Here is a 22,095-nt window from a genome sequence, read left to right as displayed (position 1 = left end):
AATCCTAGATAATAGTGGGCATGGATTGGATTTTTCAAAATCCAATCTACATCCAATTTATATATAATGAAATGGATTGGATTTATAATCTAGATCCATTTTAAATAAATCAACTAAATTTTGATTTTTTTTCTAGCAAATTTAAATTGGATTCAATTTAGTTTAAATCCATTTTATGAATAAGATTAAATCCAACGAGGTCGATATAATATAATTGACTAATAGGTATATTAATTGAGGCTGACTCAAGTCGACCTTGAGCTTAGACACACTTGGGCCGACCTTTGGTCAACACTAATTCGATTGACACTAACTAAGTCGACCTTCAACCAACATCGACTCAGCCAACCTTTGATCAACATTTGGTCGGGCCAATAAAATCAATATTCGATCAGGCCAACACAGCCAGCATTCAGTCGAGACTTACTTAGCTGACCTTCGACCAATGATAAATGTTTGGCAAGTGAACCATTTGTTAACGTAGTAATAAAATATTGTCCTACGGGTTTGACTCATTGAATACTAGATTCCTAATTTACGTAATTTTGAGCAAATGAGATTCAATAGATTTGCAAGCATCGAATTATAGTAAAAGCTTTGATCAAAATAAGAATTGTTAGAGGATTGATTTCGTACCCTTTTTTATAGAATTCTACTCATTTTCAATTGATGCAAGCAATGTAATCATCCACTTGAGTTTACTCATAGCTGTTTTACACCTAATCCCTTAGTAGGTAAAATCTATTTATTGAATTCAAACCCCTAATTCCTTAGGTCAGTTTACGAAAATTCAATACAATCATGAAAAATCAATTATAATCTCTATTGCAAACTAATTAGATATGCCCAATTTCCCAATTGTGACATTACCCAATCTGTCTTGTTTATAATCGTAAACAATCCACAATTTCCTAATTGTGACATTGTTCATAGAATAAACAATAAAATCATAAACAAAACACTGAGATAAATAACATTAACAAAACATCAATTGTAAAGAGTAGAAACTAAAATTCAGAGTCTTACATTAATCCTTAAACAAAAAGAAAATTAGTTTTGCATAATGAAAAAAATTGATGAAAAAAACAAATGATGAAGATGAAGAAGAAGCCTTTCGTGAACGATCCTCCCCCTTTTATCTTTTTCGTGTTCTCTCCCTTGGTTGAGGTGGGTTTCTCTCTCCTCTAACTATTTCCCCCTTTTTCTCTTTCTGTTATTTTCTTTTTCCTTTAAATTCTTGTTAGTCCACGTCATATTTAGATTTCTCGCTGAAAAATCCATAGGTTGTGGAAAAATTCATAGGCCACCGGTAGAACTTGTTGTTTTGCACTTGATCTTTTGAAGCAAAATCCACAAAGTCATGGAAAAATCCACCAGACACTTGTGGAACACGCTGTTTTGAATCTTGCCCTTTTGAAGCCAAATCCATAGGTCGTGGAAAAATCCACTAGGCACTTGTGGAACATGTTGTTTTGAATCTAGCTAACTCCTTTCAAGCCTGTTTACACAAACAATGCACAAACCCCAAATGTATAATCTGAAACAATATAATGCATGATGAAATTAGTCTAATAATGCACAAATGAATAAAAATGACCTAAACTAATGCATAAATACATATATATTTTATTTGCTCATAAATTTCTCCGAAGCTTAGAGTTTTGCTTGTCCCCTAGCAAAGAAAATGTAATGAAAAAGAATTGAAATGCAACCAGAATAATGAGTTAGAATCTAATCTTAAATCCAAATTCACCTAATGATATTTTAGACGCACACATTCCACATTTGTTGGGTCCCTAAGTGCAATTTCTTAAATGTACAAAGGCACGAGACATTAAGGAGGATAATCTTTGATTTTTTAAGTTATCTTAACAAAAGATTTCTTCTTAGATTTCTAGCCTAGAAAACACTTACATGTTAACTAAGCATGGATCCTCCACTCAAATGCTTTGCCCTTACCACACCCGGTTTCAAAGGAGTGCATCTTTTCCCAGTAACACACAATCTCAAAGGGATGTCCCTTTCACTTATTCTTATTATTACTATTATTCTCCTTTTTTTTCTGAAATTGACAGACATTTCTCCACTAACCAAATTAGTGAGTGTCACCTTAGAAACCTAAAAAGAACTTTTAAGTATATCACTCAAAATTTATCTTCCTTAAGTGCCAAGTGTCAAGACTTCTTGTGTAGTGTGTGAGTTTTCCAACAATTATTCAATGTGCTTCACAAAATATAATTGAATAAACTTAGACTTGAGTCAAGATGATGTGTATGCTATACAAATGCAACAACAAAATGACATGCAAACAAAATGACAAGCAATTGACCCTCCTAGGCTTAAATGTTTATGTTGTCCTCAAAATAAACAAAATAACTAAGAATAAAAGGGATAAAACTCATAAAATTATCGGTGGTGGAATCGGTGCATTGTTGTCGACATTGAAAGTAGCTTTGCTTGTGAAGTGACAATGTTGCTGCTTTAAAAGGCAAAGTCTGAAACCCATAACAAAGTATTAATGACTAGCAATTTCACATCTAGAAAAATCGCTAAAATAGGTTGAACATTATGGTCATCCTCATTAAACGTCAATTTTGAAAGGTGGTCGGTTATCAAATGTTGCTTCCCTTGTTTATCTCGGATTTCCATGTTAAACTCTTGCATTAAGAGAATCCAATGGATTAATCATGGCTTGACATCCTTGGATGTCTCTTCACTTCCACTTTCACTCTTGTTAAGGTCTTTTATTATTCTTGTAGAATTGAATAATGGCTTGAGAACTTCTAGTTGATGTGTACACTGTACCACCTCTTCATCACTCACTTCTTCACTCAACTCCTTTGCTTGGATTATGGATAACAAAGTTCGCTCTTTTGGACTTTTCCTCACATGATTATCCATTTTCTCTAACATAGAAGACTCAATTATTTCAGCCCGAAAACAATCCTTTATGCATACCTTGTGCTTTATTGCTTCATTTATGGAGAAGGTGACTTTGGCATCAACTACTCTTAACATCAATTCACGTTGTTGTACATCTATCAATGCTCTTCCCGTGGCTAAAAATAGTCTTCCCAATATAATTGGTACTTTAGCATCTTCTTCTATGTCAAGGACAACAAAATCCACTAGAAAGATAAATTTATCAACATTTACTAAGACATCCTCCACTACTCCATAAGGATAAGTCATTGAATGATCTACTAATTGGAGAGTTATCATAGTAGGCTTCATTTCTCCAATACCAACCTTTTAAAAATGGACAAAGGCATCAAATTGATGCTTGCTCCAAGATCACACAATGCCTTGCTTACCACTATATTTCCAATCTCACATGGAATCACAAAGCTTCCTAGATCCTTCAACTTAGGAGGTAAATTTTGCTTAATTAATGCACTACACTCCATTGTGAACATTATGGTTTCATCTTGTTGAAGCTTCCTTTTCCTAAACAACAAGTCCTTCATAAATCTAGCATAGCTTGGCATTTTCTCCAATGCTTCCACAAATGGGATATTAATGTGTAGCTTCTTAAAGACATTAAGAAATTTTGTAAATTGTTTCTCCCGATCTTTCTTCTTCAACCTTTAAGGAAATGGAATAGTAGGAACATATTCTCTCATTTTACCCTTTTCACTCTCTTGACTTTTATCTCCCTCATTCTTCCCCTCACAATTTTTTTGCTCATTTTTTTCACTGTCTTTCACAATCTCATCTTTTCATTTATTTTTCCCACTACCCATATCACTTTCTTTTCTCATTTTTACCAACCTCCCACTCCTCAATTGAATTGCCTTACATTGTTCCTTTGGGTTGGGAATGGTGTCACTGGGGAATGTTCTAGAAGATCTCTCTGAGATTTATCGTGAAAGTTGACCAATTTGATTCTCCAACTTCCGGATTGAAGCTTCCTGGTTCTTGAAATTAGTCCTTGTCTCATTCATGAAATTAGAAGTCTGCTCCACAAATGTTGAGGTTTGAACCGTTAGCTTCTCCAGAGCACTCTCCCAAGTAGACATCTTGCTTCCTTGGTTTCTAGGTTGTACTTGATATTGATAAGGAGGCTTTGGTTGATTAGATTGATGCAAATGACTATAAGGTGTGTTTGGTGAACTCCTCCAATTTGTATTACAATTGTTAGCAAGCTAATTTTGTTGTTGGCCCACTACCACCAGCCGAACATCAAAGGGACAGGAGGGAGCCATGGCTCCCCTAAAATTTTTTGGATTTTTTTATATATATTTTTAAATTATAATTATATATTATTTATTAAGTTTATATTATGGAAAATAATAATAAAAAATAAAATAAAAAATGTAATGTAAACATTGATTTATAATGTAATGATAAAGAGTAAAAGAATTAATTCTTTTTTTTGAAGGAGGAAAGTTTGTGATAAAGATGAACAAAAATTGCATCTACGTTAACTAAACTTGAGAAATTTCATGAGAACCAAGAATTAAAGACAATGAAAAACAAATCTCTAAAGTTCCTAGAGTCACATATAATGAATTTAAAAATTCATTAGAACGCGATCCAGGAATTTCACAATACTCACCAAATCAAATTGATGAGGTATGAAGGGCTTATCTAAAATGGTATCATGGTTTGGTATCATGATATAATAACGAATGATAGTCATATTTTTCTGAATTCTACTATTATGTGTGCTTGTTTTAAGTAGAATAAATGAAGAGATAAAATGAAGAGCTTTTTTTTTAAAATAATATATATATATATATATATATATATATATAATATAATATAATTTGGCACCCCCAAATTTTTTGTCCAAGTTCCGCCACTACAGACTACATTTACCTGCGCCTCTCGATGAATGACTTGACATTCACCATTTTGACGCATTCCTCCACAAAAATCACATAGTAGAGACATTGTGTTAGCCGTTTTTGCTTGCATGTTACCCAACTTTTGAGTCAATTCGGTCGTTTGTTGTGTTAATAACTTGTTTTAGGCTAGGATAACATCCAAAGTATTAACCTCTAACACTCCACCTTTCCTATTTTGATGGTCAAATTGCATATTCACGATATTATTTGCCATTAGCTGAAGAGTCTCAAAAGTTTCCTTTAGTATTTTCAAATTAAATGATCATCCACTTGTTGCATCCATAATTGCTTTAAAAGAGGGTGTAAGACTATTATAGAATATATGGACTGGTAACCAATCTGATAAAGCATGATGTGGGCATTTCCTCAATAGCTCAATGTACATTTTCCAAGCCTCGTATAGAAACTCAGTTTCTTGTTGCACAAAAGTAGTGATTTCATTTCTCATTCTCACTGACTTGGAAGGAGGAAAGTATTTGGTTACAAATTTTGTAGCCATATCTTCCCATGTAGAAATACTATTGCCTTGAGGTTGTGTTTGAAGCCAGCTTTTAGCTTTATCACGTAATGAGAAAGGAAAAAGCCTAAAGCGGATTGCATCATCTGAAACTCCATTAATCTTTAAAGTGTCACAAATTACCAGAAAATTCTCCATATGAGAATTGTGATCCTCTGAAACTGCACCTCCAAATTGATTATGCTGGATAACTTGTAATAGTGCATGCTTGATCTCAAAATTGTTGGCTTGAATAGGAGGTCTCACAATGCTCCCTTGGTAATTATTTGTATTGAGCATCGAATAATCACGAAGAGTCCTCCTCACAGGTGGATCTTGATATACTACTGTTGATATATGCTCTTTATTATTAATTAATGGCTCTATTGTTCTTTCTTGTTTCTTCTTCCTTACGTTAATCCTATTATGTCTAGCAGTACATTCAATTTTTGGGTCAAAAAGAAGGATTTTTTTGCAACTGTACCTCGCATAAACAACTTATAGACACAAGATTCTAATAACAAAAATCACATGAAAACAAATTAACAACATGAAAACAAAAAAAATAATAAACTAAAAACACAAACAATTTTTGATTACCTACAAAAAATTAAAACTCAAATCATAAGCAAATTACATCACTAATATCAACAACAACAAAAAATCAATCCCCGACAACGGCGCCAAAAACTTGATAAATGTTTGGCAAGTGAACCAATTGTTAACGTAGTAATAAAATACCGTCCTCTGGGATTGACTCGTTGAATACTAAATTCCTAATTTACGTAATTTTGAGCAAATGAGATTCAATAGATTTGCAAGCATACAATTATAATAAAAACTTCAATCAAAATAAGAGATGTTAGAAGATTGATTTCGTACCTTTTCTTATAGAATTCTACTCCTTTTCAATTGATGCAAACAATGTAATCATCCACTAGAGTTTACTCAAAGCTGTTTTACTCCTAATTTCTTAGTAGGTAAAATCTATTTATTGAATTCGAACCCCCAATTCCTTAGGTCAGTTTACAAAAATTTAATAGAATTATGAAAAATCAATAATAATCTCCATTGCAAACTAATTAGATATGCCCAATTTCCCAATTGTGACATAACCTAACGTGTTTTATTTATAATAAAAAAATCTCCAATTTCCTAATTGTGAAATTGTTCATAGAATAAACAATATAACCATAAATAGAGCACTGAAATAAATAACATTAACAATACATCAATTGTAAATAGTAGAAACTAAAATCCAGAATCTTACATCAATCCTCCAACAAAAAGAAAATTAGTTCTGCATAATGAAAAAAAAACTAAAACTGACGAAAAAAAAAAAGAATGATGAAGATGAAGAAGCCTTTCGTGAACAATCCGCCGCCTTTTATCTTTTCCACATTCTCTCCCTTTGTTGAGGTGTGATTCTCTCTCCTTTAATTGTTCCCCCTCTTTCTCTTTCTTTTATTTTCTTTTTCCTTCAAATCCTTGTCAATCCACGTCATATTTAGATTTCTCGCTGAAAAATCCACAAGTTATGGAGAAATCCATAGGCCATCCTTGGAACTTGTTGTTTTGCACTTGATTTTTTGAATCAAAAATCCACAAGTCGTGGAAAAAATCCACTAGGCACTTGTGGAACACGTTCTTTTAAATCCTGCACTTTTGAAGCTAAATCCACAAGTCGTAAAAAAACCACCAAGTACTTGTGGAACATGCTGTTTTGAATCTAACTACCTCCCTTTAAGCTTGTTTACACAAACAATGCACAAACCTAAATGTTTGATCCGAAACAAGACAATGCATGATGAAATTAGTCCAATAATGCATAAATGAATAAAAATGGCCTAAACTAATGCATAAATACACCTATATTTTATCTGCTCATTAACCAACGTCAACTCGGTCAACCTTTGGTCAACTTCAACTCGACCAACGATGACTCGATTAACATTCAACCACTGTTGACTCGGTTGACATTCGATCGGCGTCGACTTGGTTAACCTTTGGCTAGCCAACTTGGTCAGCCTTCAACTTGTCGACTTAGTCGACCTTTGCTTGGTGGACTCAAACGACCTTTAGTTGGTTGGGTCGACTCTAGTCAACATTCGACTTAGGTCAATTTGGTCATCTGACCTAGGTCGATTTGACTCGACCTTTAGCTTAGGTCAACTCATCTTAATTTTAACTTGGACTAATTTGTCTCGATCGTCGGCCTAGTCAAACATGTCTTGACCTTTGGCCTAAGTCAACTCAACTTGACCCTTCAAACCAGTCTAGCCTTGTTTGATTATGTAGCCCAAACCAACTCAGTTGAAGCTTTTGCTTGGGTAGACTTGACTCTACCTAAGCCAATTTGGCACAACCTTCGCCTTAGGCCGACTCAACTCAACATTCACTCTAGACCAACATTGGACCTAAGCCAACTTGATTCAATTTAGTCCTCAGTTTCCTTGACTTGAACTAGACGCATCTTGATTTTGGTTTTTCAAAATCCAAAATATGATCCAATATAAATCCAATTCAAATCCAATTAAGTGGATTGGATTTGGAATCCAAAAATATGGATTTGGACATATAATAAATCCATTTAAATGGATTGAAAGCATAATGAATTTTAGTTATTATAGATTGGATCTCAAAATTAGATATTTTTCCACCCTTAATCCTAGTTACACGGAAAAAAAAAAAGAAATTCGTAGATTCAATGAGCTTATAGAAGAGAAGAAGAGAGTGATTGATTTTTGGTCTAAGAATTTATTTGAATAATATATATAACTTAGAACTTACACGTAATTAAATAAAGAACTAAAATAAAAAATCAAGAAAATCAAAAGACAAATTAAAAAGTGAACAAATTTATAAAAATAAATATTTAATCATATACTGTGTTTTAATTTTTTTATAAGCAATTTTATATTGTGATATAAAATAATATTCGGCTGTTATAATTACTTATTTCTTATAAATATATTGAAATAAAATTTATTAACAAATGTTAACACAAATTACTTATTTATTAGACCTTACACATGGTAAAATTCTTACTTTCCAATATAAAGAGGTCAAAATTTCAAATTTGAATGAAATTAATATTTTTGGACTGTTATTTACTTATTCAGACAATTTAAATATTTATTAATTTTTTCCCACACTTTCTAATTAAATTCTACTATTTTTTAAACCAATAAAGTATAAAAGTGTGAGAAATAAAGTATTTAATAATTATGAATTTTTGCATAAATAAAATTTAAAAGAGGCGTTATTTCATTACCAAATCATTATAACCAGCTACTTCATCTCCACTATTCTTCATTGCGATTCAAAGAAAACAGCACCAACAACACAATCATCATTGTCACTACCAAAAAAATTAATAAAAAAATAAAAAACAAAAATTCAAACCCTCGACCACACTTCAGACCCGTCTTCTTGTTCTTCGTTTCTCTCTCTTACTTTCTCCCACTTTCTCACTCATTCCGTCAAAGTTTGCAATTTTTTCTTCTCAGGTATGCCTCTACCTTCCTCTTACCATTAATCTCAACTATCTCGCAATTTCCCCATTATTATTATTGTTATTGCCTCTAATTTTAGGAAACCCCTTTTGTTCTGATTCGCGGAATTGTAGTAAAAAACCCTAGTTTCGCGGAATTGTGAATCCAAAACACCCTCTCTGACTTTAGAAACGCAAAAACCCTAGCCACTTTCTCACATCAACCATCCAGCTGCCGCGTCCTCACAAACACACCACCGGAGAGGGTCAGAAGAGATGTGTCAGAGAGAGAAGCACCAAATGAGGGCACAGGGGACACATTTACGCTGAACCTTGCTGCTACGGAGGCCCCGTCGAGGCTAGGGGCGGCTCCGCCACGGCCTGGGTTGAAGACAGTTCTGCAACACATAGCTTTGATTTGATGCTTGAGGTCATTTTCTCGTTTTGACTGATGCAGTTTAGCTATTAGAGCTACTTGTAGTGGTTTGATGCTGAGGGCAGTATGCTGGTTATAATTGGGGGAGATGCAAAGGTATCATGCTGGCAGCTGCACTAGTGCAGTTAATAACACTGCAGTTGGTGGGCAATCCACTAGGGACATTGGAAGGACCGATTCATCTTCCTTGCCAGCTAACTTTCCTTTGAGTTCAAGGTAAACCTGCTTTCTGCCTTTATTTCTTTGCTCAAAATATTCTTACCTATTTTTTCTTCTATGGTGTTACTGTAGCACTTGTGATCAAAATATTACTATATATTCCAAATAATTTTGGTTGTAATACACCTTCTGTTGCTTCAGTCCCTGTTAGCTAGGTAAAAAATTTCTTTATTGCAACAGTCATTGATTTTACTCTATGTCATTTGAAACTTGGCAAACTACTTAGTGTTCATTTATCTTTTTGACGCTTGAGGAATCATAATATTATAGTTTTTGGTCTTCATTTCTGTTCTTATGCATTTAAATGCTTGAGGAATGCAAGGTGTTTCATCTGTTATAAGGAACTAAACATATTTTGTCCATTTATGTTCTTTTCTATTACTATAATATAACTACTTCTGATACTTCTGTTGGGTGGTCAGATGAGCGAGAATTATTAGTTTTCATATGCTCAGTATGAATGAGCCACTGAAGAGGGCCATAGTATTTGTTATAAGAAAATTGGTATATGCAAGGTTGAAAAACATTTCTATTTCTTGATTGTGTGGTTTATGTTTGAAGTCTCTTTTGATTTCCTATCCTAATATATTTCGAAACGGCATACCTATTCACTAGAGATTGTTACACTGTAATTCGTAGAAACTGTTCAAATAAGTGAAGTAAATGTTTTAGGGATTTTTTCCACCCATGAAATTTAGTTTTCTTTGTTGTTTATACTGAAATTTTGGTAAATATTTCTTCAAGCGATTATTTTATATTATAGGGACATCTCTAAATCTTTGAGCCTGGCTTCCAAAAAGCATCGAGGTTGGGAACGTAAAGTTACTATCATCACATAAGCTAGATGGCTGCTTACTGTTTTATCAGGATAAAAAAAAACTCAAAATGGCCACTCACTACCGGCTAAAGCACACAACTGAACTATGTAATGTTTTTTATTTTTAATTTTTTTTATAGTTTTAAGACTGAAATACACAAAAGTTGTTGAACCTTTTAATCAGGAGGAGTAATAACCATATAATTTCATATAAAATTAGAGAATGATAACAGTAAATATGCAGAAGTTGGTATGATCTTTCTGTGTTTTCTTTTACTCATGTTTTGTATCAAGATTTATCTGTTCTTTTACCTTTTAAATAATAAAAAACCGTTTATCACATTATTTTGGTGCCGATGTTGCTAAACCATGGCATCATTGCTACCAAGATATGTTACACGTGTTATGTGGAGAAGCTATTTTTGAAATTACTTTTTAAACAATTGAAGATGTAGTCTAATTCTTTAAAGTTTTTGTAACCCATTTCCTTTGGAAGTCTTGGGATGGCACAGGTATGATGTAACTTGAAGACGAGGATATGCAAAATTCTTATAAATTTCAGCCATTCCATGATACATTCCATGAATTATTTTCTTAAAATACTTTATTATGTACATAACAAATATTTAGAAATTTCCCATTGATAAATGATTATAGTAGTGGAGTATGGTCATAATTTAAAAGAAATGTACTTTTAACAAACAATAGTTATATATGTTAATCTGTATTGAATCTACCTATCCCCAATGAATGTCACAGGAATTACATAGTTAGGTGTACAAAAAGAATCAGTAGTTTTATTCAAAAGATTATTAAGTCTATATTATTATTGTCTATAATTTACAACAGCTTTAAATATACAGATGAAATGATAGAGCCGTTTGCAATTGTAGTCATATATTCTCTTGATACTTCAAAATATAATGGTATATTTTTATTTTATTATGATAAATCAGTTATTTTATGCTGTTAATAATTTTAAACACAATGTTTATGGTTTTGCAGGCGACAACCACTATTAGCCCCATACAAGTTGAAGTGTGATAAAGAACCTCTGAACTCTAGGTAGTTCCTGCTTGTAACAGAACATGTTTTCAAATTGTAGCTCACTTTTGTTAGTTCATGTATAAGAAACATGATAAGTTTTTGTGGAGGAAATTTGCATGTACACTGTTAATATCCATAAATATTATTGATATACTATCTCAATTACCTTGATCATAAGTGTCTTTTTTGGCTAGGTTTCATTCAATCAATGGTATTAAGATTGCAATGTTTTAATCCTGGGGGGATTAATGTTTACCTTTTTCCTTATATTTCCTTATTGTTTAGTTGTGCAAATTGTAAATGTCTCTATTTAATCTCAGGCTTGGTCCCCCTGACTTTCACCCTCAAACACCAAATTGCCCTGAAGAGACTCTGACCAGAGAATATTTGCAATCTGGATACAGGGACACAGTTGAAGGTCTTGAGGTACACTTCTTTATATCAAATGGATAATGTAAAGTAGCTATTTAGCTATTTAAAATGATTACAATGTAATACTTCCGATGAATAGAGATCTGGTTTGATGCTCCTTCATTCTCGGCAGCCGGATGAACTTATGTCATAGCTGTATTTGAATTTGTGTTTCTATCTGTGCTGGTTTCAGTCAATTTGAATACAGTTTGATTTCTTCTTTCAAATTTCATATATGTATCCCCTACTGTTTCATGATGTTTGAAACTATGGTTTAGGGGATTCTATATTCTAGAGGATGGGCTTCCCGATGAATTGCTGAAAATCAACTTGTGCTTTCTAAAACTGATTGTTGTTATTATAACTGGTATTACTTTTATGTCTTCAGGAATCGAGAGAAATTTCCCTGACTCAGGTTCCAAATTTTAACAAGGGAGTTGTACTTAACTGCAAAGAGGTGACTCCCTAGATGATTTGTAGATGATTTTTTTTTCTTCCATTTATATCCTTACTATTTAAATGTCTTCCCTTATTTTAATTTAATGAAATATTTGATCTTTTAAAATCTATTATTAATAAGAATGTGAAATTAACAGTAGAAAACTATAATTACTTAAAAATTGTTTTTTTGTCTACAAAAACGTTAATATCATTTATATAAAAATTAATTAAATATGTTCTGTTTTGTCATTTTTCATTCATCAGCTACTTCAATAACTGATTTAATTGTACTCTTAATTCAATAAACTAACTTATAAGTCTTAAACTGGTTTATATGCTTTAAGCTAACTTATTAGTTAGTTTGGCTGAAATATAGCCTATGCCTTGACTATATTGGACATTCTCCGTGTTTTTTTTTTCTATTCACTGGAAGTGCGTGTAGGTTAATTCATTGATCTTTTGTCTTCTCTCCAGGCCATCAGAAAACGTCTGAGGGCAATCAATGAATCTCGTGTTCAGAAGCGGAAGGTGATAACAAATTATCTTTATTCTGTTTTTTCATTACGCTTGCTGAACATTGTGTATGCCTCTAAAGTATTCCATATTTATGTTTTGGATTTTCTTTGGTATAGTGGGCCCTACTTATTATGAAGGTATTTGATCTACATTGTAGTGCTTATTTTGACAGGCTGGTCAGGTATACGGAGTGGCTCTTTCAGGGTCACAACTTGCTAAGCCTGGTGTTTTCCCTGAACAAAGGCCATGTCCCGAAGACTTCAAGAAGAAATGGATTGAGGTATTAATAAAAATCTTGCACTTGTAGTTTTACTCTTTACAACTTGTATAACTATTACTGGTGATCTGTTTCTGTTAGAATGTTAGGGTTATTGGTTTGTTGTTAGTAACTTGGTTGGGCTTATATCCTCGTATTAGTACTGGTGTTAGGCATGGTATAAATTATTTAGAGCATTAGATATTGTGCTACGCATTTATCAATATTCAGCTTACTTTGGTCATTTTTATCACTTTCACCCAAACCACATAGTTATAGCATGTTAAAATAGTATGGTTGAGGTAAAAAAGTATGTAAAAGAGAGAAAGACAGCTATTACAATGGAGATTGATATTAGATGTTACACATACTCTAATTCTCATATATATATATATATATATATATTAATAACTCAAGTAGTAGTACTGCTAGTATAAGCCCAGGTTCATGAAGACTAATAACCTTGGTATTTTAACAGTTTTTGTAAGTTTTTTTTTGCTGAATCTATATTTAGGAAGCGTGAGGTTTCACTCATTTGTATGTTTGGGTTGATCATGGTTATAAGTAGCTGGAGGGAGTGTGAAAATATGGATACAAAAGTTGTTTATACACTAGCTACTTCTGTACATGCTATTATACCTGTTCATGAATTTAGGAGGGTGATTGTTAAATACGTTCCTTTATGATATTGCTTAGGTCTTTAATACTTTGTTAAAACTGAGTTTCTTTCTTGGAATTTTTTTGCTACTGTTTTTTTTAATTCAATTATTTTTTTATAGGGGTTATCTCAGCAGCACAAGAGATTACGGTCTTTAGCGGATCTTGTCCCTCATGTTAGAAGGAAATCACTTTTAGAGGTTCTTATTAGGAATAATGTTCCATTGCTGAGGGCTACCTGGTTTATTAAGGTTACTTACCTTAATGTGGTATGGATGCATCAATCTAATGTGATTTACCTATTTATTATACCCTGAAGTTCCCCTCCCTTTTTTCTAAATATTTAAGATGAATTATGGTTGAATTTTGCAGGTTCGGCCAGGTTCTGCTAGTATTCCTTCTGGAATTGGTGACAAAACTCAGCAGACTTGTTCTGAGCTTTGGACCAAAGATGTCATTGAATACTTGCAAACTCTTCTTGATGAATTTTTTTCAAAAAATAGTTCTCATTTTACTCATAATCGAGATCGATCACCCCAATTACCTTATACTGCATCACTTCAGCACAGAAGTGATCAGTTATCTGTTTCTGATGGTGAAGAACCATCTTTACATTTTAAATGGTGGTATATTGTTCGGCTTTTGCAATGGCATCACGCTGAAGGGCTTCTTATTCCATCTCTTATCATTGACTGGGTTTTGCGGCAATTACAGGTGATTGCATGTAACAAGTCTGGTGTATTCATGGAAATTAAACTGAGCTTTTTATATGCCTTGCTGATTTCAATATTTAGACTTGTGGTATTGATGTTTCACACTTTTTCCCCTTTCAGGAAAAACAATTGCTTGAGATTTGGCAGCTGCTATTGCCAATTGTATATGGTTTTTTAGAAATTGTGGTGCTATCTCAAACGTATGTTCGCACTCTTGCTGGTGTAGCTCTTCGTGTTATTCGTGATCCTGCTCCTGGTGGATCAGATCTAGTAGACAATTCCCGAAGAGCATATACGACTTCTGCTCTGATTGAGATGCTCCGGTTTTTAATACTTGCGGCTCCAGAAACTTTTGTTGCTTTGGATTGCTTTCCTTTGCCATCCTCTGTTGTTTCATATACAATAAATGAGGGAAATTTTATACTTAAAGCAACTGAAGCTGCAGGAAAGATAAAAAATAGTTCGGAAGATGTGTGTTTATTTAAAAGTAAAGGATTTGATACACAATACCAATCATTGGCATTTGATCACGTTATTTCATGCATTCAAGAACGAGTACAAGATCTCACAAAGGCTGTAAAGCCAGGCTATCCAGGTCAATATCTAGCTAAAGCTGCACTAGCCTTGGATAAATCCCTTGTACTTGGGGATCTACATGGAGCATACAAATATCTTTTTGAAGATCTTTGTGATGAAACTGTATCTGAAGGTTGGGTTGCGAAAGTTAGCCATTGCTTAAGGTTATCTCTGAAGTGGTTTCGGACTGTAAATACATCATTTATTTATTCAGTGTTTTTCCTGTGTGAGTGGGCAACATGTGATTTTAGGGATTTTCGGACTGCTCCCTGTGATGTAAAGTTCACTGGCAGGAAAGATTTTTCCCAAGTGCATATTGCCATTAGACTTTTAAAGATGAAGCTGAGGGATATGCAGATTTCTACAAGACAAAAGAGTGGAAATACTCGTGGTCATGGGGTCAGTTATTTAGTAAAATGTTCAGGTCACCAGAGTAATCGGAATTTTGTGAAGAATGCATCCAGAACAAAATCTAGTTCAAGAAGTATGGATCAGAATATCTGCTCTTCAGCTATATTTGAAAGCCCAGGTCCTCTCCATGATATTATTGTTTGTTGGATTGATCAACATATGGTGCATAAAGGGGAAGGACTCAAACGTGTACATCTACTTGTAGTGGAACTCATACAGGCAGGCATCTTTTATCCATTGGCATATGTACGCCAGCTGATAGTGAGTGGGATCATGGATATGAATGTGGTTGACTTGGAGAGACAGAAGAGACACTGCCGAATCTTGAAGCAACTTCCTAAGAAGTTTGTGCGTGATGCTTTGGTAGAATCAGGGATTAGTGAAGGGCCACAGCTTACTGAAGCATTACAAATTTACATGAATGAACGCCGTCTCATACTACGTTGTTCCTTGTGGGAGAACCATGGTAATGGCAGTAATGTGAGTACATCATCTCTCAAGCAAAAACAGTGTATATCTTCAACAAAAGACAAAGTTTCTACAGTGTCAATTGATCAATGGAAAAGTGCTCCTTCGAATAAAACATCCTCTAAAAGTGGGAAGGATGACAGTGGTGTTGAAGATCTGAAGACATTCATCTCAGCCCTGTTACAGCTACCAAAAAGTTTTTCTAATTTGGGCTCTACTGGATTGGATGAATCTCAGGGCAGTGTCAGGAAACCTATTGGGTCTCAAAACAAGATTGATCTAGTGGAGACCACACCTGGGTGTGAAGAATGTAGAAAAGCAAAGAGACAAAAATTGAGTGAGGAAAGAAGTTTGTTTATTCAAGTTCCTTCTCCTGTACTGTCTGATGATGAAGATACATGGTGGGCAAAGAAGGGTCTAAAATCCTCAGAGCCTCTCAAAGTTGATCAACCTCTTAAGCCTATCAAGCAGGTTACTAAGACTCGGCAGAAGACTGTCCGTAAAACCCAGAGTCTTGCTCAACTGGCAGCTTCTAGAATTGAGGGTAGCCAAGGGGCATCAACCAGTCATATGTGTGACAATAAGGTTAGCTGCCCTCACCATAGAACTACTATGAATGGAGATACTGCAAGATCTGTTGATGGAATTCAATTAAGTGAATGTGAAGATATTGTCTCAATTGGAAAGGCTGTGAAACAGCTGCGCTTTGTTGAAAGAAAGGAAATAACACTTTGGTTGATGACTGTAATTAGGCAGCTTATTGAAGAGTCTGAAAAAGTTGTTGGTAAAGTTAGCCAGTTTGGGAGGCCTTTTGCCACTGTGGATGATAAAAGTTCAATCCGGTGGAAACTTGGTGAGGATGATCTTTCTGCTTTACTTTACCTGATGGATGTGTCAGATGATTTAGTCTCAGCTGTCAAATTCCTCTTATGGTTGCTGCCAAAGGTTTATAGTAGCCCTAATTCTACTATTCATAGTGGGAGGAATGTTTTAATGCTACCAAGGAATGTGGAGAACCAAGCTTGTGATGTTAGTGAGGCTTTTCTGTTATCATCGTTAAGAAGGTTGTATTCAACTTAATTTTGTATTTTTGTGGGTCTATTCTGCCATAATTTGTTATTTTGTTTCTTTTATCAGTTCTAATCCTTGTGGTGTTCGCTGTGTTTTAAGTAACTGTGGCTCTTAATGTGCCATGAGATGTGTTTATTTGATTTTTTTTAACAAATGCTTGTTAAACATTTCCAAGTCGGTGCTACTTGTGCTCTCTTGTTTGTCTTATAGGTTTAATTAAGTAATTTTACTCGGACTTCATATGATCTCCCAACTATCTCCCTCAATATTTTTTAATCTGAGCAAGTCGGCTTTTCATCTTTATGCTAACTTGGATTTTTTGTTTAAACTTTTTTTATTGGATTTTACATACAATTTAATTTTGTTTGGTCTGTCTGTCCCATTGTATTTGATGTAGGTATGAGAACATTCTTGCTGCAGCTGATCTTATTCCTGAAACTCTGTCATCTATAATGCAGCGTGCTGCCGCTATTATGGCATCTAACGGAAGGGTTTCAGGTTCAGGTGCTCTAGCTTTTGCTCGCCACTTGTTAAAAAAGTATGGCAATGTGGTTAGTGTCAGTGAGTGGGAGAAAAATTTCAAGAGTACATGTGATAAGAGACTGGCTTTTGAAATTGAGTCTGGACGGTCAGTTGATGGAGAGTTGGGGCTTCCATTTGGCGTTCCTGCTGGAGTTGAGGACCCTGATGACTTTTTCCGTCAAAAGATAAGTGGTGGCCGGTTGCCATCCAGAGTAGGTTCAGGAATGAGAGATGTTGTACAGCGTAATGTGGAAGAAGCATTTCAATATCTTTTCGGAAAAGACAGGAAGCTATTTGCTGCGGGTACACCCAAAGGTCCTGCTTTTGAAAAATGGGATAATGGGTATCAAATTGCTCAACAAATAGTTGTGGGTCTGATAGATTGCATACGGCAGACTGGTGGTGCTGCTCAAGAAGGGGATCCATCTTTGGTTACTTCTGCTGTTTCTGCCATTGTTGGCAGTGTTGGTCCAACTTTGGCAAAATTGCCAGATTTTTCAGCTGGAAGTAACCATTCAAATATGTCATTGGCTACAAGCTCTTTGAACTATGCTAAATGCATTTTGCGAATGCATATAACCTGTTTGTGCTTGCTTAAGGAGGCCTTGGGAGAACGCCAAAGCCGTGTATTTGAGATTGCTCTTGCAATGGAAGCTTCTACTGCTCTTGCTGGAGTTTTTGCTCCAAGTAAAGCTTCTCGGGCCCAGTTTCAAATGTCACCTGAAACCCATGATACTGGTACTATTCCAAGTGATGTTTCAAACAACAGTAGCAAAATTGTGGTTGCAAGAACAACAAAAATTAGTGCTGCTGTTTCTTCACTTGTTGTTGGTGCAATCATATCTGGTGTGGTGAGCCTGGAAAGAATAGTAACCATTCTCAGATTAAAGGAGGGCCTGGATGTTGTACAATTTGTAAGAAGCACAAGATCCAATTCAAATGGGAGTGTACGTTCAGTTGGGGCTTTTAAGGTGGATAGTTCAGTTGAAGTTCATGTCCATTGGTTTAGATTGCTTGTTGGGAACTGTAGAACCATCTGTGAAGGCTTAGTGGTTGATCTCTTGGATGAACCGTCCATTGTTGCTCTTTCAAGGATGCAGCGGATGCTTTCTCTATCATTGGTCTTTCCACCTGCCTATTCAATATTTTCGTTTGTTATGTGGCGGCCTTTTGTTATGAATGCCAATGTAGCATTCCGTGAAGATATGAATCAACTTTATCAGTCTTTAACAATGGCCATAAGCGATGCAATAAAACATTTGCCGTTCCGAGATGTGTGCTTAAGAGATTGTCAGGGTCTTTATGATCTTATGGCTGCAAACATGACTGATGCAGAGTTTGCAACCCTGCTAGAGTTGAATGGCTCTGATATTCATTCAAAATCTGTGGCATTTATTCCCCTCCGTGCTAGACATTTTCTAAATGCCATGATTGATTGTAAGATGCCTCAATCTATTTATACAAAGGATGAAGGAAGCAGGAATTCTGGACATGGTGAATCTAAAGTTGATTTTACTGATAGTGAATCTACACTACAGGATAAGCTTGTGGATGTGTTAGATGCTTTGCAGCCTGCCAAGTTTCATTGGCAATGGGTTGAACTCAGGCTGCTTTTAAATGAACAGGCCCTCATTGAGAAAATGAAGATGCATGATATATCTCTAGCTGACGCTATACAGTTGTCCTCACCTAGTTTAGAGAAGAGTGGTGCTTCTGAGAATGAGAACAATTTCATTGAAATAATTCTGACAAGGTTGCTGGTTAGACCTGATGCTGCACCCCTTTTCTCGGAGGTGGTTCATCTTTTTGGGAAGTCTCTAGAGGATTCAATGTTGTTACAGGCTAAATGGTTCCTTGCGGGACAAGATGTCCTCTTTGGTCGGAAGACTATTAGGCAACGACTGATTAACATTGCAGAGTCTAAAAGATTTTCCATTAAGACACAGTTTTCTGAACCCTGGGGTTGGTGCACCCCACGTAAAGATCCAGTTACTCTCAAGGGGGATAAAAAGAAAGTTGATTCTATTCCTCTTGAAGAAGGAGAAGTTGTTGAAGAGGGAATGGATGTGAAAAGGTCCACAAAAGGGTTCTCTCTAGTGTTTGACCCTGAAAGATCTACCAGTAAGCAGCAGCATGGGACTGAGAGGGCTCTTCTTGAGTTAATTCTTCCATGCATAGATCAAAGTTCTGACGAATCTAGAAATTCCTTTGCAAGTGATTTGATCAAACAATTAAATTATATTGAGCAACAGATAGCTGTAGTTACCCGAGGACCAACTAAGCCAGTAAGTACTCCTGCAACTGAAGGTCAGACAAACAAAGTAAATAGCCGCAAAAATATAAGAAGTGGCAGCCCTGGTTTAGCCAGAAGACCAACACCTACTCCGGATTCTTCTCCACTTTCTCCTGCTGCTTTGCGAGCATCAATATCTTTACGTGTGCAGCTGCTTATGAGATTTCTTCCTATTATCTGCACAGACGGGTAATTAAGACTGTATTTCTTCTAATATTTAAATTGTTTTCTGTGCTTTCCTGAAACGCTTTCTCCTTCTGGATTGTTGCTGCAGTGTCTCTTTTCATGGGATTAAGTGGTATGATGTTTTCTGGAAACATGTTTATATATTGTGGGGGGGGGGGGGGGAAGTCTACCATTTATGGTTTTGTTGAAATTCATCAAAGTGGAGATAGATAATTGCAATATGAACATTTTCACCAATACAGTTACTGTCCGTTGTTTTATCAATTTGCATTGATAATACTTGCATTGATGTTTGTGGTTGTTGTAAGTCAATTTCCTTCTGATCTTTCCAGAAGTGAAATATGGATTTTGGTGATAATATGAAGGCATATGCTTGTTTTAATGTATGCCTTATTAGAGTATCAAATGTAGGCTGTTCAGAGGTAGTTTAGTTAAGATGTTCGATTTTGCAGGGAGTCTTCTGTACGGAGTATGAGATACACACTTGCATCAGTACTTCTTCGTCTCCTTGGCAGCCGGGTTGTGCACGAGGATGCAATGGTGAATGCCATGCAATATTCTCCATTGAGAAAGGAGGCGGAATCACCTGCTGAGGCTGCTTTTGTGGATTCTTCTGTTGAATGCCTGTTTGATCGTCTGTTGTTGATCTTGCATGGATTGTTGAGTAGTTCCCTTCCATGTTGGCTTAGGTCGAAACCTGTTGCAAAGACAGCTAATGAACCTGCAAGGGAATTTTCTGGGTTTGATCGCGAGCCCTTGGAGGCATTGCAGGTATGATCTTTCAGCCTATTAATGTGCAAAACTTAGTTTCTGTGACTGATCCTGTTATTATTTTTAGGAATGCGTTTTATTCTTGATATTGTCATCTGGGTGATGGTGATTAGAATGAAAGCATGCAGGCTTCTCACTTTTCTTATGGTCTATTATCTAAAAACAGAATCACCTTGATAACATGCAACTGCCAGACACTATCCGGTGGCGTATCCAAGCTGCAATGCCTGTACTTCCTCCCACTACACGCTGCACTTTCTCATGCCAGCTGCCGACGGTTCCAACTTCTGCTCTTGCATCTCTTCAACCCAACACTACAAATTCTGGGTTTAACCCCAGCACTTCAACTGTCCCTCAGAGGAACCCTGTTCCATCATCAAGGTCTACAGCATCAGGGAAGTCAAAGCAGCAGGACAATGATTTGGACATTGACCCTTGGATGCTTTTAGAAGATGGGGCTGGATCTTGCCCGTCGGCAAATAATACTAATATCGGTAGTGGTGATCGGGTCAATATTCGCGCTGCCAGCTGGCTTAAAGGGGCAGTGAGAGTGCGGCGAACAGACCTTACATATGTTGGCGCTGTGGATGAGGATAGTTGATTAACAAGATTATTTTTTTGGCTTCATGTATGCAAACCCCTCAGCAGGTGTATTAGTTATTTCATCGTCTATTTTTGATGGCAGTCAGGCATGAAGATGCCTGTCTGTGCTCGCCGTTCCCGTGTGGAAGGGAGGTTGAGGGGACATGAATTTGAGAAACAGGTGAAGGGACGTGTTCTTCGTTAAAGAAAAGTGAAGCTCATCATCGTGTTGGTTCTGGCCTGGTTGACTACTAACCTGTTCATCACCCCACCCTGGACTAGTGCACTTTCAGACACACAGTTCAGTGGTTTATTGTAAATATAGGATCATTGTTTCAACTTTCCCAATTTATTTGATAATATATCTCAGGTGGTCTGTAGTTGTTCTGTTCTAATTCATGTCTCAATGTGTAAACTGCCTGTATCTTCCGGGGACATAGGCACACACCAGTGCACGTGTTCATTTTTTCTTTTTAAATATTTCAGAATATGAAAATATATGTGCTTTCATCTGGAAAATGCAGCATTCTATTTACTTGCAAGTCCACCAAATTTTACCAATAGGGGGATAAATTCGTTTAGTCCATGCAAATATCAGTTTTTTTTAGTCTAAAAGATAACTTGTTTCCTTTTAATTTCTCACTTATGAAAATGCTTTTATCTTAATAAAAATTAAATTTAGTTTTGATCAACAATTTGGTGTAGTAGTTTGGTAATGCACCATCCTTAAGTGATGTGATAAGGTGTGATAAATGTGTTGTGAAAAGTAATTTATATGGTCATTGATGTTATTCACTATAGCCTCAGTTTTAGGATTTTGTTCGGTTGAACTGCTAAAAATTACGCTTAAAGAATGCGAAAAC

At 35.5% G+C, this 22,095-nt stretch overlaps 1 protein-coding gene and 1 non-coding gene across 6 annotated transcripts; both read left to right on the top strand.

Annotated features, from left to right (window-relative positions):
* Window positions 1–5,194: 5,194 nt before the first annotated feature.
* LOC114186427 (small nucleolar RNA R71) lies at window positions 5,195–5,301 on the top strand. Its single transcript, XR_003605085.1, has one exon. It is a non-coding gene; the product is annotated as a small nucleolar RNA R71 (small nucleolar RNA).
* A 3,353-nt stretch (window positions 5,302–8,654) lies between these two features.
* Window positions 8,655–21,751, top strand: LOC114184889 (mediator of RNA polymerase II transcription subunit 12-like). Of its 5 annotated transcripts, XM_085674128.1 has the most exons (14): window positions 8,656–8,855; window positions 8,975–9,491; window positions 10,258–10,419; window positions 11,317–11,376; window positions 11,679–11,784; window positions 12,158–12,226; window positions 12,685–12,738; window positions 12,899–13,006; window positions 13,762–13,908; window positions 14,012–14,353; window positions 14,473–16,871; window positions 17,276–19,882; window positions 20,332–20,650; window positions 20,817–21,751. In XM_085674128.1, coding segments are annotated over exons 3-14 (6,648 nt in total). In that variant the 5' UTR covers window positions 8,656–8,855; window positions 8,975–9,491; window positions 10,258–10,417; the 3' UTR covers window positions 21,252–21,751. The 5 variants fall into 5 exon arrangements, with proteins under 5 accessions (XP_085530255.1, XP_085530254.1, XP_027928073.2 ...); XM_085674129.1 differs by lacking the exon at window positions 10,258–10,419 and having other exon boundaries at window positions 8,655–8,855; window positions 20,718–20,869; XM_028072272.2 differs by lacking the exon at window positions 10,258–10,419.
* The last annotated feature ends 344 nt before the right edge of the window (window positions 21,752–22,095 follow it).

The sequence above is a fragment of the Vigna unguiculata genome, chromosome 5 (genome assembly GCF_037176805.1).
Source record: "Vigna unguiculata cultivar grain cowpea cultivar isolate G323 ecotype 2 chromosome 5, ASM3717680v1, whole genome shotgun sequence".
NCBI lineage: Eukaryota > Viridiplantae > Streptophyta > Magnoliopsida > Fabales > Fabaceae > Vigna > Vigna unguiculata.
Note: the sequence above shows the minus strand (reverse complement) of the source record. Positions and strands in the feature narration are given on the sequence as shown.